This window comes from Rhizophagus irregularis, chromosome 21, assembly GCF_026210795.1.
Source record: "Rhizophagus irregularis chromosome 21, complete sequence".
NCBI classification, from domain to species: domain Eukaryota; kingdom Fungi; phylum Glomeromycota; class Glomeromycetes; order Glomerales; family Glomeraceae; genus Rhizophagus; species Rhizophagus irregularis.
Genome location: NC_089449.1, coordinates 236304 through 253239, shown reverse-complemented (window position 1 = coordinate 253239; position 16936 = coordinate 236304). Strand labels below are relative to the sequence as shown.

Here is a 16936-nt window from a genome sequence, read left to right as displayed (position 1 = left end):
TTTCAATGGTAATTTTCTCTTCAAATACATTTGGCAAAGATTTGCATAATAATTACACAATTAGAGATTTAAGAGTCACGAGTAAAAAAAAAATGCTTTCGCCGTTAAGTTTATTTAATCTCGTTAATTTTTTCAATTTTTCTCTTGAGGCGCGTAAGTTCTCGTAAAAGTCTATTGAAAGGTAAACAAGATTATTCATTTATTTCACATTTACTCGTATTTTCAAACTAATTATTCGAAACTACGAATATATAATCAAACAAAATTTTTTTTTTTTTTAGAATCAGGAAATGTTACAATCGTTTAATATGAAGTGCTGTCACCAGAAAAATTTACAATTTAATCTCAAAGTGAATTATAATCTAGAGTTTAATGAAATTAAAGCAATCTAATTTTTCTTCGACGCCATAGAGCTTTTAATAAAGAAGCGTCGACAACAAACAACAATTGTCGAACTTCATTGGTAAGAACAATACCTATATCCGCATAATTTCAAAATTTTCATACTAAAGTTGCTTTATATGCCATATATTACAGCAAAGACATATTGGGAACTTCAAGCGCGGGCGATCAATGTGTTAGGAATCTTTTCAGCATAACAATTAAACAACCAAATTTTAGAGCCCGTGTTGCGTTACGCAATCACGAACTTAGAGGTTCAATAGCTTCAGTTTTAGGAGTGACAGTTTCAGCAACAAATATATGGTCGCAGATATACCGAATCAGGTCTTATGTAATAATTGAATTAAAAAGAATTATTCAATTTTATTGAAATCTGCTTGTTATAAATTCACTGAGATAGAGTATTCTGTTAAACTTTCACCATCTAATCTAAATTACATAGTTGGTGATTGCAACAAATTCAAAAATTGAATCAAGTGCGTACTTCATCACAGGATTGTTTAAATCAACAAGAAGCTGAATTACAACTGTTATATCCGCTTCAGTTCGTTGACACCAAGAACAATTGGTCATTTGAAGAGCTCAAGAATAGAGACACGGCCAATTCAAGAATCCGTAAATGCGCTGGGTAACGGGCCATCAGAATTATAACATCATCAAAAACATCAATTAACTTCAATAAAAAAAAAAAATTTTTTTTCAATTTTCACGATTTTTATGGGGTTTATTTTTACGTTACTTTTACCTTTATGTTCACTTAATCAATCATGTTTCATTTATTTATATCTTTGTAATTTAATCCTTTCCCGTTTCCAAAAATGATGAAAGTTCTTTTCTATGGCAAATTTGATTATTATCCTGATAAACTTTGAATTTGAGATAACAGTTCCAAGCACTTCTCTCTATATTTCACTAAGAATTTATATCCTGGCGCTTATTGAACTGTGCTACGTCTTACTACTTCAGCAGTAACAAAAGGTAAAGCTAAAGTTGATTATAATTTTATGAGTTCTCAATTAAACTTATTTGCACATTTATTAATATTCCTCTAAATTTTTTACCTTAGGAGAGAACTTATGCCTTCTCCTTGATACAAACGTAAAATCACAGGTGGTGATGAGACGCGAGTTTGCAAAATCTTAAATGTAAAGTCGTAAAAAATGTGCATACCAAGAATAAAAAGTATTTGTGCATCACATTGTTACGGAGGATGGTATGGCCGTTTTAAGAAAAGGTATGATAAATGTAAAATATTATTTGTAAATTGTGGGAATTTACTAACATTTTTTCTTTTTATCCATAAAGTCAAAATTTACCGCTTCTACACAAAGTGTCATTCAAGCTCAAAAAGTGTGTAGTAACTAACTTAAACCGATGTTGCATAAGGCAAACAATCAAAATTTATTCTTTTTGAACCAGAAATGGATGCGAAATATTCAGCGGCTTCCTTGCATGCCACATGCCTTACAGTTGTCGATTTCAGGGATTATTGCCGGTAGAAATTTTGCAGTATGTGCAAAAAGGCGTTTTCGTTTTTCAACGTCAAAAAACAAGAGGAAGGCTAAGCAGGTTCAAAGACCGTAGATATTTTGTGTTGTACTCATATATCCACATGCTGGAGTCCACTCTGATTTGTGAGTTACTAAAATTTGTATATTCTATTTATTGAATTAGCATTTCTCTTTCGTTATTATTACTACTTATATAGCCTATCACTAAAAATAAAATAATATTCTATTTGTTGTACTATAGTTCAAGAAATTAAGTAAGGTAGTTAGTATTCTGACGAGAAATTGGGATAGTTAGATTAGCTTGTTAATTTGCTAATGCTATATAAGGAGTAAAAATTTTAAATCTTTATGTAATCTTTAAGCTGTATATGAAGTGTCTAGCCAATGAAAATAAAAGTGTAGCAAATCCTATTTTTTATTTGATGAAAATGAATTTTTTTTTAAAAAAAAAGAAAGTATATTTTGGGCTCGGGTCGAGTTGACTCGAGTGTATGTGATGGGTAAATTACATCAAACGAACTATTAATAGTTGATTACATCAGATGAGCCGATTACCGATGAATTTCGAACGACGTCATGAAAGAGAGCATACAGTTACTTGAAAAATGAAGTCAACTCTTCTATCAGCTTTTGGTCTTATTGACTTATTATCAAATTTAGGGGGGTAAGTACTAATTACATTGATTTATGTATGAGAATAGTAGCATGTGAACAAAAAACTCTTATGGGGAGCTAAGCACAGTGAGATTAATTAGCAAATGGAACGCTCGCTCGCGCGACAGTTCAAACATCAAATACGGATTCCGTACGCCAAGCCAACAACTTTACAACCAGATCTTACGACCAAAACAACTGATACGATGATCGTCTTCGGATTAACCATTATCAATGCCAGAACACAGACGACCATTGTATTCCACAGTGGATCATCCTAATAACGTCAAATTATTTACACGCGGGTGGTTGGAATAGTTTTTTATTCATGATTGTCAGGATAGACAATTTTATAGAAATCATTCAAATTTTATTACATATTTTTCTTTATTATTAATTATTATAACAGATTTCAGTTTATACTATTACTTCATTTAATTTTTCTTTTTTTTTCTGCGCCTTCTTAGCTCGGTATGCCTAGGGTTCACGTGAATAATGGGCAGGACGACTCCTCTCCAGCGCCTGCCTGGGGGTTGGACGAACTCGCATTAGATTAGTTTTGTTATCGTTTTTGCAATTCGATCTGCTAGCGTGTGCTTGTAGTCCCGGCACCATGTCTATATAATAAAAATAAAAATAAAAATAAAAAATTGGAGAATAAAATCAACGTTAACACTTTACAGTATTTATATTTTAATAATTTAATCTGCAGTAGTGTGATGATTCCGTCTGTATTCTTGTCTTTTTTGCGATGTAATTTAACGTACAAAAATTTAAAAATAATAAAAATATTGATTAATGCGCATTTTGATTAACAAAATTTTTATAAGTTAATTATTTATTATTTATAATATACATTTAAGAATAAAAAATGAATCATTATAACTAATAAAACTAATAAAGTTGCACTTTAATCAAATTATTGCAAAATTTTAAAACTGGAACTACTTAAGTTGTAACCTATTATTTATACGGTATCCTCAGCGCGTTCCTCAATTCCTAACTTCGTAAAAAATATACAAATGTGAACTTGAGTTTGAGAACAAAAATAGAAATGGGAAGAGTGGGAGGGAGAAGAGCGAATGCGAGAACGTGAACTTTGAATGTGAGGATGAGGATGTGCTATAGCTAACAATTTTATTATAATTTGAATTTTAATTTCTTTTCTTTATTTTGTTTTTCCTTTATTTTCTGTTAACAGAATTATCAAATTAGTATCATATAATTATAAAATAAATAATAAACCTATTAATATACATACCTCAATTTCTTCATTAATAAAAATATAACAACTATAAGCATGTGATACAAGTAAACAAGTTGGAAACAATTTTTCAACCAATTCTTCCTTAATATAATTTGGCCATAAATTTAACGTAAAATCCAAAAAGTAATTAGTTAAATTTAAATTTTCAATATTAGAATCAATTGATAAAAATCTATAAATAAACCTCTTTAAAGCAAGAGCAAATACTTTAGCAGAAATTTTCGACTCTGATTGATTATAATAATCTATACAGTCATTAATTGATTTCTTCATCTGTTCTTCTAATGGAATTTTAAATTTATCATCAATTATTGTATTATTAAATAAATCAGCATCTTGTTGTTCGATCAATTCATATAATTCTATAATATGTTTTAGAGAAAATTCAGAAAACTCTTCACATATATCAGTTAGCATCATATTATATCTTGATAATTTTGACCATTGCCTAATAAAATCTTCAATAAGTATTTCATTATTGTTAATTGCTAACTCTTTTATAAAACAAAGAATTATTTCAAAAATCAAGAGCAATTCTGAAATAAAAGAATTTGAGGGTTGTAAAGCTACCAAAAATGATTTAATTTTGTCAGTTTGAATAGGCTCTTGTTGTAATACTTCTCTTACATTAAAGAAAATTCTAGGTGTATTATGAAATATTTCATGTTTGAATGAAAAATCTTCGAAATAAAATTGATTATTTCCTTTTTCAAAATAAACTTTGTCAATAACTAATTCTCTCATAAGCAGCATTTCAATCTGTTGTAAATTAAAATTAAATGATATTTCATCTTTTTGATCAAGATTTCTTTGACTATATTTTAAAAATTTTTCATCTAATTCATAATTAATAAAATTAATCTCTTGTGCTTGAGTTATCATAATTGATTTAGTGAAATAAGCCGGATTATTGCAAGGTAATAAATGTTCTAAAAATTTAAGACTTTTACATTGTTCTACTGGAATAGAAAAAACATTATCCAAAAATTCATTATGCATTTTAATCAAAAATTCTAAAATTGCGCATAGATAAACTCCTGCATCTTTTTGTTCAATTAAACCATAAATAACAGAACATTTGAGATTCATAAATGGTTTGTTAGACAATTCTTTAGATCGATATTGATCAATATAATTAATTACAGAATTCCAACTTAATGCAAATCCTTCAAATAAAGATTTCAAATAATCTCCATTTACAGTATTATCTTTAGATTCCTCTTCAATAAATTCATGAAATGTCATCATTTGAGCTGATTTTCTAGATTTACGATACTCAAGTTTTGAGTTTAAAATTTTTATAAACTTAACAATTGGATAAAGATATTTAACTAATTTTAATCTTTCATAATATTTAATATATACCAGCAAAAATGGATAGTTAATACAACTATCTAAATTATTATTGTAAAAAGTGTGAAAATCTTCAAAATTCACTTGTCTAATCACTTTCCAAAATATTGAATAATAAGGTATTTTTTCGTTAGAATCATTTTCAATCCATGGAAATTCATTTGAAATTATTTTCAATTGGTTTTTGTTTACTGAAAATCCTTTTTGTTTAAATAAAAAATACGATTTGAACGATTGAACTAAGGGATGATTAATTTTCACATATTCATTAACCATTTTGATTGATGATTCAGGTAATGAACTTTCATCTTGCATATAGTCCTTCCAGAATTTAACTGTAAATTCCTTTAAAAATGCAATTACGGTTATATGTTGTAAAGCTGAATTTTCTGTATCTTCAATAAAATTAGGGAAATAAGAAATTAATTTTTTCAATTCAAATCTACCGAAAATTGCTTGAATTATTTCACAGCAGAGTTCTCCTATATTTGTATTCAAGTTATTATCATCCAAACAATTATTAATAACATTTAATCTAATTGAATGTTGTAATACTTGTTTGGAACTATTAATCAGCGTAAAAAATATTTCATCATTTTGTTGAATTTCATCAATAAACATTTTTTCAATAATTTCATTAGTTAAATTAAAAGATTTTTGTAAAAATAAATTTCTGTAAAGAGTTAACCGAACTTCAGATTCAAGTGGAATAATTTCTAAACATTTCATAATAAAGGATCTTATATTAGTTACTGTTAAATCATTATTATTATCTAAAATGTATAATACTAATTCAATTATTTCTATAGTAATAAATTCTTGTCTTCTAGCTCTTCCTAAATTAATCATTTCTTTTATTTTTTCCAGAGGAATTAATTTGATTTTTAACAATTCATTACATATCTGTAACAAAGGAAGATTTGTAAGTTTTTTTGTATAATTCATCCTATTAACTAAGGATAAAACAATATCCATTTCTTTTTCACATTCCTCATTATAATAAATTTTTTGTAAAATAAAATTAATTGCTTCATTAAAAAGGAGTTGATCAAGATTACCATAAATGATAAAATCTTTTTGAGCTTTTTCAAAAGTAGTTGGAAACATTTCAATTAACTGTAACTGAATTAAAATACTTTCTGCATGATTCCACCAATAAATATGAAGAAGGAATGGACTAGAAACTATTTTATCTCCGATTATATGTTTAATAATAAAATCCAACTCTTTCACATGATTTAATTTTTTAATTCTCTGAGATAATATCCTAATAAAATCATTATAATATAATTCTGAATATTTTTGTAATATTCTAAAATTTGATTTAGTAGACAACAACTTATTCTTAAATTTTTCAATATGATTTTCAATCAAATCAATATGTAATTCATTAGATTTCTCATCAATATTATTTAAATCTTGTTTTAAAATATCTAATTCTTCATCATAATATAACTTGTAGGAATTAATTTGATTAAAAAAATAATATGAAAAAGGAAATTTAAGTTCATCAATTACATAATATGACATTATGTATTTAGAAGTTTTTGGCTCGGGTAAATTATTAATATTAATAATTGTATTATCCATAAAACATCGTTTCCATAAGCCTGATAGTTCTGCTTTTATTTCATCATCATCAATTTTTTCGAAAGTAAAATATGTTTTTGTTACTAATAATTTTTCAAGTGAATATAAGATTTTTGCTATGGTATGCTTAACGATCATTTTCACATAGTTTTGTAAAGCTAGTAAAAGACTTGTAAATTGGCTTAAATAATCTTGATTTTTAGCTACTTCAAACTGCCAATCATTACAATTTTCAAAAATCCATTTATAAACTTTTTCCTTTATACATTGGATGAAATGTGCATTGTCCAAAATTTCTTTATTTAACGTTCTGCAGAAATAAATTAAATTATTATTTTTTTTTTAATATAAATAGATAACTTTAATAAAAAATCAACATACCTAATATAATCATTATAACATGATTCATTGGAAATTTGATATCCTATACAAGATAAGCACCATAATAATTCATCCTCCAAAATTTTTTCAAATGGTGTACTAGAACAAATTATTTTACTAAAAAGATCCGAATTTACGATATCATATAAAGATTTATTCAAAAGTTGATTTAATGAAATATTTTGTTGTTCTAAAGATTCAATTGTAATTTGTTTCCATTCATGAATAAAATTAGACAGTATTAAATTTTGATCACAACCTCGTTGAATGTGATTTATTATACATACATATTTTATGGGCATGTTTGTTTCAATTTGTTCTTTTTTATCTAAATTTTCATTTTGAAATTGTTCAATGATAAATTTAGCCAAATTAATACATTCAATACTAACAAATTTATCACACTGGAGGATTAATATTTGATCATTGGATTTCAGATAAAATTTTTTCACTAAATTTGAAAGCTGAGCTTCGCTTTTAAGATTTGATAATTTATAAGCTTGACATGTTGTAAGATTACTTAAACAAGATTTAATATCTGTACTAATATGAGAGAAAGTATTGATAATCATTAAACTTTCTTTAGAATATTCCGATGAATCTTCTTGATCGAATAAATTTTCAAAATAATCATAAATACTTTCATGATGTTGAATATAATAAATACACTTTAATTGATCAATTTCACTTGGATTTAAAATAAGTCGTTCAGCTCTTACGATTCCATCTGATGTTGCCAATGTAATTAATCTTTTCTTGCAGTTTTCGAGAATCTCATTATCATCAGTATAAGCATAATTATTCGTAATATCTAATACTAAACTCTGTAATGTTTCATCACTATCAAATCCTATAAAAAGATCTTTTTGTACAAATTTATATGAACCATCTTCAAAAGTGGAAATTCTTTCTGCCCAATCATTTAGCTGTTGAACAAAAGATTGTTGTTTCTCATTAAGAAGATCACCAATAAATAATTTTTGTTTTTCAAAACGATTAAGAAAAGATGGATCAGCTGAGCATAAATTCTTTTCGTCTAGAACTACGATACATTCACATTTTAATGAAATATGACTGCATGAAATATATATATAAAAAAAATAATTAGTTTAGCAAAGTGAATAATCTTTCATTAAATATAATAACTTACTACGCGAAATTAGAGTTTTCTTCATATACTTTTTGTTCAGTATTTTCTACAATATTATTTTGATTCCATAGGTTATATAATTTACCATAAATCTTCTCTAAATTTGTAAGAATCAATGGTTTGCCTGTACTGATACATGTCTAGAAATAAAATTATTTAATGGTTACACTAGTAAATATACTATTACTAATAAAAAGAAATAAAAAACATTAAAAACATTAATTATTTACCATAATTTTACTTAATACTTTAGAAGAATAATCGTCTTGATCATCAGGAAAATAAGAACCTAAAATTACAATAGGATCTATATTTCTTCTTTTTAATTGATCGGTTAATAAATTTAGAATTGTTCCACTTTTACCGATGACCATTAAATTACGTGCATTAGAATCATTTAAATTCGATTCAATTAATTGTGTAATTGGTAATTGCCACGAACTATTATTGGTAAACGCTTTGATAAAATTTCCAAAGTATTTTTCCCATAATTTGTATAATTTGACATTATTTTCAATTCCTCCAAAATTACGGGCCAACGCTATTTGAATATTTTCTGCTGGTGTCAATGAAAGCATTTTTAACGATGCATAATAATCTCGAAGGCCATAAAAATTAGACAAGGTTTGATTATGTTGTTTATATTCCAAGTATGCTTCAGCTAAAGATTTTGAAGCTTCTGCTTCATTGAATTTAATAAACTTAGTGTTTATATTAACTAAGTCATTTAAATCAAATTTTGGCCTATAAAATAATAGTAATTAAATTAATATATTTTATCTATATAAAATAAAATTCCTTTAATAAATACCTTTGTACAAGTATTGCTCTACTACTCTTACTGATATCCAAACGCCAATTGGACAATCCAACAAACGAAACAGTTGGCCCGGTTGCCGGATAAATTGGTTCAAGTAAAGTATGAAGTAACTTTAATGGATTCGAAGAATTTGACTCCGCAAATCCAACTGGCAAAAAATAATAATAAATATTAAAAATATATTATTTAAATAAATTTAATAAATTTTAATTTTTATAAATATTTACCATGATCGAACAAGGCTACGTTAATAACATCAGAACTTGTTTCCTGGTATTTATTAGCTTTGTCAAATATCTTAGTAATTCCATCTGAAGTGGAACTCGAAGAACATAAATATGGAACAATATGAACCTATTCATAAAAGTAATAAATTATTTATTATCATAAAAAATGACCTTAAACTTTATATATACCTTTGGCAAAGATTTAAAGTAATCATCATCTGATTCTGATCCACGTAAATTCGAACTTATTAAATGAAGAGCCAAAGATTTAGAGGACCTTATTATTTAAATTAAATTAGAATATTATTAAATCTGACGAAATTAAAAAAAACCGTGATTTATTTTTTTTAATGCATACCCCGTTTCTCCAATAACGAAGATAGGAATTTTAGTTAATATGCAAACAGTCATAACTAAAATATTCTCCAGTAAAGCTTCATTTTTGACTATATTATTCGGAATTTGCATCCTATTAATATAATGTTCTTGTTCTTCCCGAATGATTTTAATAAAAATTTTTTCTCCCATAAAATTTTTATGAGTTTGGATTATTTGACCTGTTTCGTAACAATATTGCTTGCGCAAATCTTGTTCACATAATCTAGAATGATAACAAATACTAAGTGCTAAAACATAGGATCTATATATTAAAGCGGGATTTTCTGATGGGTATTTATGTTCTATTTTGTAGGCTGGGCGATTATTTAGAGAATTATAGAAGAATTTTACTAATGTTATAACTCGTTTCACATCACGTAAACTAACACTATACGGTTCTTCAATTTTTCGTATGAAGTTTTGAGAAGCGAATATTAATTCGACAAGTACAGGTTGTGCCAATTCCTTTAACTCATTTTTAACCATAATTTGAATATATTTATATTCGTCTTTTGGTTTCAAGACATCATAATTCCATATATAGTCTGAGATTTGTTCGGGAAGTGGTTTGACTTGATAAATAAGATCTCCTCTTTCTTTGTATTTTTTAACGTTTTTTACACGGCCATCTTCATTTTGAACGCGAGAACGGTATGGATTACAAGTAGCAAATAATCGAATATTTGAACTTATAGGTTTACCCTGGAACATTCTATTAGATATTAAATCTGCAAGTAAACCTAGGTGATTACATGTGTTAATTTCATCGAATAATAACCAAATTTCTTCTTTTTCTGACTTATTTAAAGCTTCTAACATAAATTTCATTATAGTTTCTTCTTCAATTCCATCATAAAGATTAAGAGATTGGTATTGAACTTTTATCATCAGAGCCAAATGTGCAATTAAACTTGTCTAAATTAAACAGAAATAAGCATGATAGTTTAATAAATTAATAAATTCTAAAAAAAATTATTATAAGAATTAATATTTACCTTTCCACATCCCGCTTCACCACAAATAACCACTGGAACGTTCGCATTTACTCTTAAGAGTATTAGCGCCATCTTTATCAAATTATCACTTGATAAGACGTATTCTGATTTTTGTGTTGAATTCTTACAAGTCATTCCTTCTAATCTCGTTAAGAATTCATTTGTAAACATCGTATTATAATCATCCATCGCCCCACTGATTGCTTGAATATTTAATAATAGTTTAATACTATCAGGAATTTTATCCTTATCTTGATATAAGATAGTGAAGGAATTTGATTCCAGAGGATTAAAAAACATTATATTAATATTACTTAAATTATTGCATTGAGAAATTATATCAAAGTGGACGCTTTTGTCATCTGTTTGATCTGCCTTGAATTTAGTTGCAAAATCTTTTGAAACTTGAATTAATGATTTAACTATAATTGATCTAACATTTGATTCTTCTCCTAGATTATTTATTGTAAAATAATCATTTGATGATAATCTAATTAATTGATCGGCTAAAACATTAATAAATATTTCAATATTCCTAAATGATGAAATAATTTCACCATTAAAAAAATATCTAATAATTAGATTTTGACAAAGTTCTGTTGATATAGGGTATTTGATAACATCTGATGTATTAAATAAAATTTCTTTTTTATCAATTTTTCTATAATCATATAATTTCAAATAATGACATACAATTTGAAGTGGACTAAATATTTCCTGTGAGGCTTTAAAATTTTCAATATTCCAAGATAAATGTTTGAAAGGTAAGAATCTCAACATAGGAAGACAATTCTGTTTTACAGATGATGCTATTTCAATATAAATGAAAGTTTGTGGAATAGAAACGATCAACTCTTTATATGAGACAATCTTAAAAGTCAATAACTCAAATAAAAATAGATTCACGCTTTCTGGATAATCAATTGGTAAAATAGTAATATGAAGACTTTCTATTTCTTTGAGCTTGCATTCTTTAAGCTTATTCATAAGATATTCAAAACTCATATCATCACTAATTAAGAAGCTGTGCGGAATTTTTTGTTTAGAGAAACTAGATTCTTTAATCCATTCAGTTTTTCCTTGACCAGATAAATCTGAAGTAACACACAATACATTTGGACATAATTCTTGATAAATTTCTTGCATCGTTTCGGCATTCAAGCCACTAATCTCTCGAACATCTAAGATATGCTGATCTAAAATATATTGGGAAATTTCTAATTCCCTATGGCACAGAAGTGCTAATAGATAATTTTTGTTCGAATTTTTCAATTGTATTTCTTTAATATGGTTTACTATGATATATTGTAATTCAAAGTTTAATAGTTCTAAATTTACAATACAGAATAAATTATTATCATATCCATTATCTGAAGCAAAAAAGCATCTTTTAATAAAGGTTGTAAGTTCTTCCATCGTAGTTGATGATGTACATAATAAAAGTTGCCATGATTCTGGATAATATCCATTATTAACGTATAGTGACATTATTATATTTGGAACTAACAATTTGTTATCATAAGCGACAACAAACGATCCATCACTTATAACATCATCATCAGTAATTACTTGTTGCTGAATTATTTTTATCTTACGCCTTTGTTTTGGATTTCTAAATATATTTTCTAATTTGGTACCAATTTTACTAAAATAATCGTAAGAATCACACGATATTTCTTCGACTTTCCTATGAGATGGTAATTGAGCATTGCTGTTTACAAATTTAATAAGCGTCTTACATACATCTTTATTCTTTTCATCAACGACTTCTGATGTAAAATAGTTATAGAATGCAAAAATATGATGAGCAGTGAAGAATGTTAAGTGATAACAATTTTCTTGGACTTGATTCTTTATATTATCCCTATATAAAATTCACAGATATTAATCGCTTATTGAAGTTAAGTGTAATTAAAAATTATAAACCAAATTGATTTATTAACATGATATTTACCATTTTTCCAAATCATCATTTAATGATATAAGAAATTCTTTCATATTTTCTACTCCTTTTATTTTTATTTCGAACTTTTGATAATCAAAATGGCCTCTTTGCATCAATTTAGTCAAAATATTTACTATTTTTTGAGTGTTATCAACAAACTCAACGAAATCATTTATATAATCCGTGGTAATTAAGGAAGCTTTCTTGTGTAAGTCAAGAACATCGTTAAGATTGTATATATATGAAGCATATTTTAGTGTAAACATACACTCATCCTTTTCCTCATCACATACAAAAATATATGTTCCATTATCAATAGCATTCTTAATTTTCTCCTTTGTGTCTTGCTCACGATTTATAATCTTATAACACAGGTCTTGTAATACAATATTGTTACTATTACAAAATATAATATTGTCCGATAATGCAGAATTCTTTTCGATAATAGTCGATAATTCTTTCATAAAATCATCAGCATTCATAACATCATGCTTATTTATAAGTGGATATAAGGCTTGTTTAACTTGAATAAATGGTAAATTTGTTATATATTGATCTGATATTCCATTCGACAAGTCATCATCATTGACATAATACAAATTTTCAATATTATGTTTAGAAATCCTTCTCATTAAATCTTCAGTATTCGATAATTCTTTTATTAAATTCCAATAATTTTCATTATCAGAAAAATTCTCCTCAAGATTCTTAATAAAGGGAATTACTTGATCAAGCATTAAGGAATCATCCTTTATGATATAAATACATTTTAATAATTGATCACTTTCGTTACATTCTATTTGAAAAACCTTTAATAGTGTTTCTAAATACCCAAGTCTTTTCGACCATTGAGGAAATTTCAATAAACATTCAAGAGTTTGTATTAACCTTTGATTTCTTTTACAAGAGCCAAGTTCTTCGATTAAATCAAATTCCGCATTAATATTTTTAACGTTCTTCCAAAATAATAATGCTTCTGAACGACTAATTTTTTCCCAAGCCTCATACTTTTTACACATGCTACCATAATTTTTGAAAATGGCTGGTAACAATTTTTGTGTTATGTATTTTACTGTCGTTGCATCAGAATCTTTTTGAAAATTGATTTCAAAGATATTCCGAAAAGTTTGAAATTTAATAAATTTACGATACTGTTTCGCAATGTCCAAGGTTTCTTCATGATATGCCCAATAATTTGGTAACAATACTTGATTTAATTTTACTTCATCTAAATTTTCCTTACGCTGTTGTATGTCATGAATATAATTATTTACATCTGATACCTTAGAAGTTGAACCAAATTCATTATAAAACCTAAGTAGTATATCAAGCTTATTATTATGGTCGTCATATAATTTTCTAATTTCTACAATTATCTCTAGAGAAACAACTAAAGTGGATTCTCTGTCTATAGTATTATAAAAAAACTGAAATATTTTGTCGTCAGAGTATTTTAAAAGTTGTTGTAATAATCGCATATTAATTGTTTTCGTTAAAAGTAATCCATTAAATTTTAAATTAGGAATATGAAGGCCTTGAACATATGAGTTTGCGAAGAGCTTTTCAACACTTCCAGTAGCATTTAAGATAAGGAACCAAAATTTACTATGTCCTATGGATTGTATAACATTTAGGTACTGTTCTGAATCACCAGATTCAAGTAATAATGATTGGTCTTGCAATCTAGTAATAATATAGTTTACAATATCCTCGCACATTCTAAGTATTAAATATTTAATTAATTTCTTATTCGTTAAAATTGAAATTCAGAAAACTATAATAATGAGAAGATATACTACTTACGTATTTGGAATCACTAATGATGATTTACTTTCGCAAAAGCAAATCATTAATATTTTATTTATCAATTGGTCGTCAATTTGCTGAACCGTTTCACTCAATATTTCTTTAATAATATTTGAATATAATTCTTTTACTTCTTGTGTTTCTATTTGGGATACAAATTTTATTGCATTAATTATTTGAAATTCTGAATATGTCTCCATTTTCTCCGCGACAATATTTATTAGATTCTTCCAGATATTTTTCCGGCATCCAAGTAAAGGATAAATAGCATTTAATTTTCGAAATATTACAAATATTTCATTTAAATTACCGCCATCCCTACTTAAAAGTTTTACGAACCAGTTTTTAGAAATATTTGATATATTTTTTCCTTTAGAATCTGAGAATCCTCGATTGAACCAATAATCCAAAAGTACTGGAAATATGGTTAATAACTCCAAACTATGAGACTGAGACAGAAGTTCTAATGAGATTATGACATCATCACTACTCCAGTTAAGACTATCATCTTGAAGAAGTTTTAGGATACCATAAGCATTTAAACGTGACCATACTCTCATTGGATCTTTAAGTAAGGATAAAGCTTGGTTTCGAACTGCTATAGAAACACTCCCTTTAAATTCTTGAAGTTCTTGAGAACGACTCGTCAATACATTTACATCATCCTTAGAAATAAGTTCTTGAATTCGTTCAATGAAGCATTGTAAGATTTGGTTATCAAGCTGTTTGCTTATAATAAGAGGATTATTCCAAGCTTCAATAAGCGATTCTATATCTTTGCATAATTTTACCAACCATTTTGCAATTTTTACTGTATTTTCATATCCAATATCATTAATACAAGGCTCCATTTTTTTCACCTCTTCTGAAAACTTTTGTAAGTTTAGACGAGCATATTTAAGATCTTTTAAAATTTCCAAGAATGAGTAAGTTGGATCAATTTCTTTTGAGATTTTAAAAATCACGAGCCAACCAAATTTATATTGAAAAGCATTGTGTTGGGCCAAACGTAAAATAGCTTCAAACATAAATTTGTTGACATTTAAAGGTAGAATATTTTTTTGAAAATCCGTAAGTACATCAATTAGTATTTCTGACTTAAAATCTTCTGTTAATATAAAAGAATCTTGTCTTGAAATGTGATATCCTAAAAGAAGACATAAGAACAGCTTTTGCTCTCTTTTTGAATTTTCATTAATATTATTAATTATATACTCGTAATCAGAAAATTTGATTGTGAGATCCGTATGAAGGGTTAATAATGATTGATATTCTAAAACGCTTTCTTTCAGATTGTCAGATGTGACATTATTATAAATATAATCTACAAAAGCGTAATCGGGTATATCTTCACCAATTTGATATTGTTCTAATTCAGTACAATTTCCATTGATCCATTTATCAAACTGGTGCTTCAAATTTAAATTTAATAAACGTTTACCCGAATCTGGTAAACTTTCATCTGAACTATTTTGTCCTTCATAAATTATTTTTTTGGGTCTACGAAAAATTGCAGCAGGAATATAAATAGCATAATTATATTGAATTTTCGACTTTTTTGAGAATGTTATCTTAGTATCCTTAGATCTCCAGTAAGTAGGGTTATTATTAGAAGGTTTATAAAGTTTTACGGTATTATGTTCCCAATCTCCTAACTCGCTACCATCGCCAATAACAACTGGATATCCGCCGAGATTTTCTATACCAGTTGGTATATGAACATGAAAAACAATAGTTGTATCTTTCATATCCTCCATTTTTTTTTAAAAAATTTTTTTTTTTTAAAAAAAAAAAGGAACCAAAAACTTTAAATAAATTCGTCAAACATTACGTTACTAAAAACGGTTTTCAGTTTGTGGCGCAGTGTTTATTTTCATACCCTTTTTTAGTTAGAACTAGCAAAGTATACAATTTCCATTTCAGGTAAATTATTGCATCAACAAGAAAAAAAAAAATTTTCTTTCAAGAATGTATCTTGTGAAAATAACTAATGATATCGTAAGTTCAAATATTTACCGAGCTGTCTAAAAATTTATTGTTTGGTAAAGGTTAGTTTAGTACTTACATAATGTTACAACGTACATTTTTCTTTCAGAAGCAAGGTTACGAAAACGATTATGTTTAATTACAAATTAACGGTGCTAATTAGGTTTATTCATTCTCCTTTGAAGCACATAATGTCTTGTATTAAGTCTGAAGAAAGGTAGAAATCGAAATTCATATTTCCTATTTCCTATGACATTTAATATAAAAGTTTAAATCAAAACTTTATTTATTCTTCTTTTAAATGGTAAGTTTCGAAGTTGAAAATTCAACACCATTATTTTTTTTTGGAACATTTACCAAACGTTTCCCTTTTACTTTCTTAAAAGCATGAAAAAGAATTTAATTTCTTTATATTTTATAGGAATTCCGACCCTATTTCAAAATACAGACCCTTACGCTTGTGATTCTTTC

General features: G+C 26.8%; 2 protein-coding genes across 2 annotated transcripts; one reads left to right on the top strand and one right to left on the bottom strand.

Moving 5' to 3' along the window:
• Positions 1–92: 92 nt before the first annotated feature.
• On the top strand, positions 93–1493 carry OCT59_013474 (uncharacterized protein; the record flags this gene model as incomplete). The annotated part of the gene is made up of 6 exons (XM_066141543.1): positions 93–153; positions 412–463; positions 538–733; positions 897–1030; positions 1369–1380; positions 1469–1493. 6 exons carry the CDS (start codon positions 93–95, stop codon positions 1491–1493), a joined length of 480 nt encoding a protein of 159 aa, XP_066001673.1.
• A 2214-nt stretch (positions 1494–3707) lies between these two features.
• OCT59_013473 (uncharacterized protein) lies at positions 3708–16236 on the bottom strand (the record flags this gene model as incomplete). Its single annotated transcript, XM_025332248.2, has 12 exons — positions 3708–3758; positions 3829–7087; positions 7159–8232; positions 8309–8448; positions 8539–9052; positions 9120–9276; positions 9356–9482; positions 9545–9632; positions 9714–10648; positions 10729–12592; positions 12683–14392; positions 14477–16236. 12 exons carry the CDS (start codon positions 16234–16236, stop codon positions 3708–3710), a joined length of 11679 nt encoding a protein of 3892 aa, XP_025174848.1.
• Positions 16237–16936: the final 700 nt, after the last annotated feature.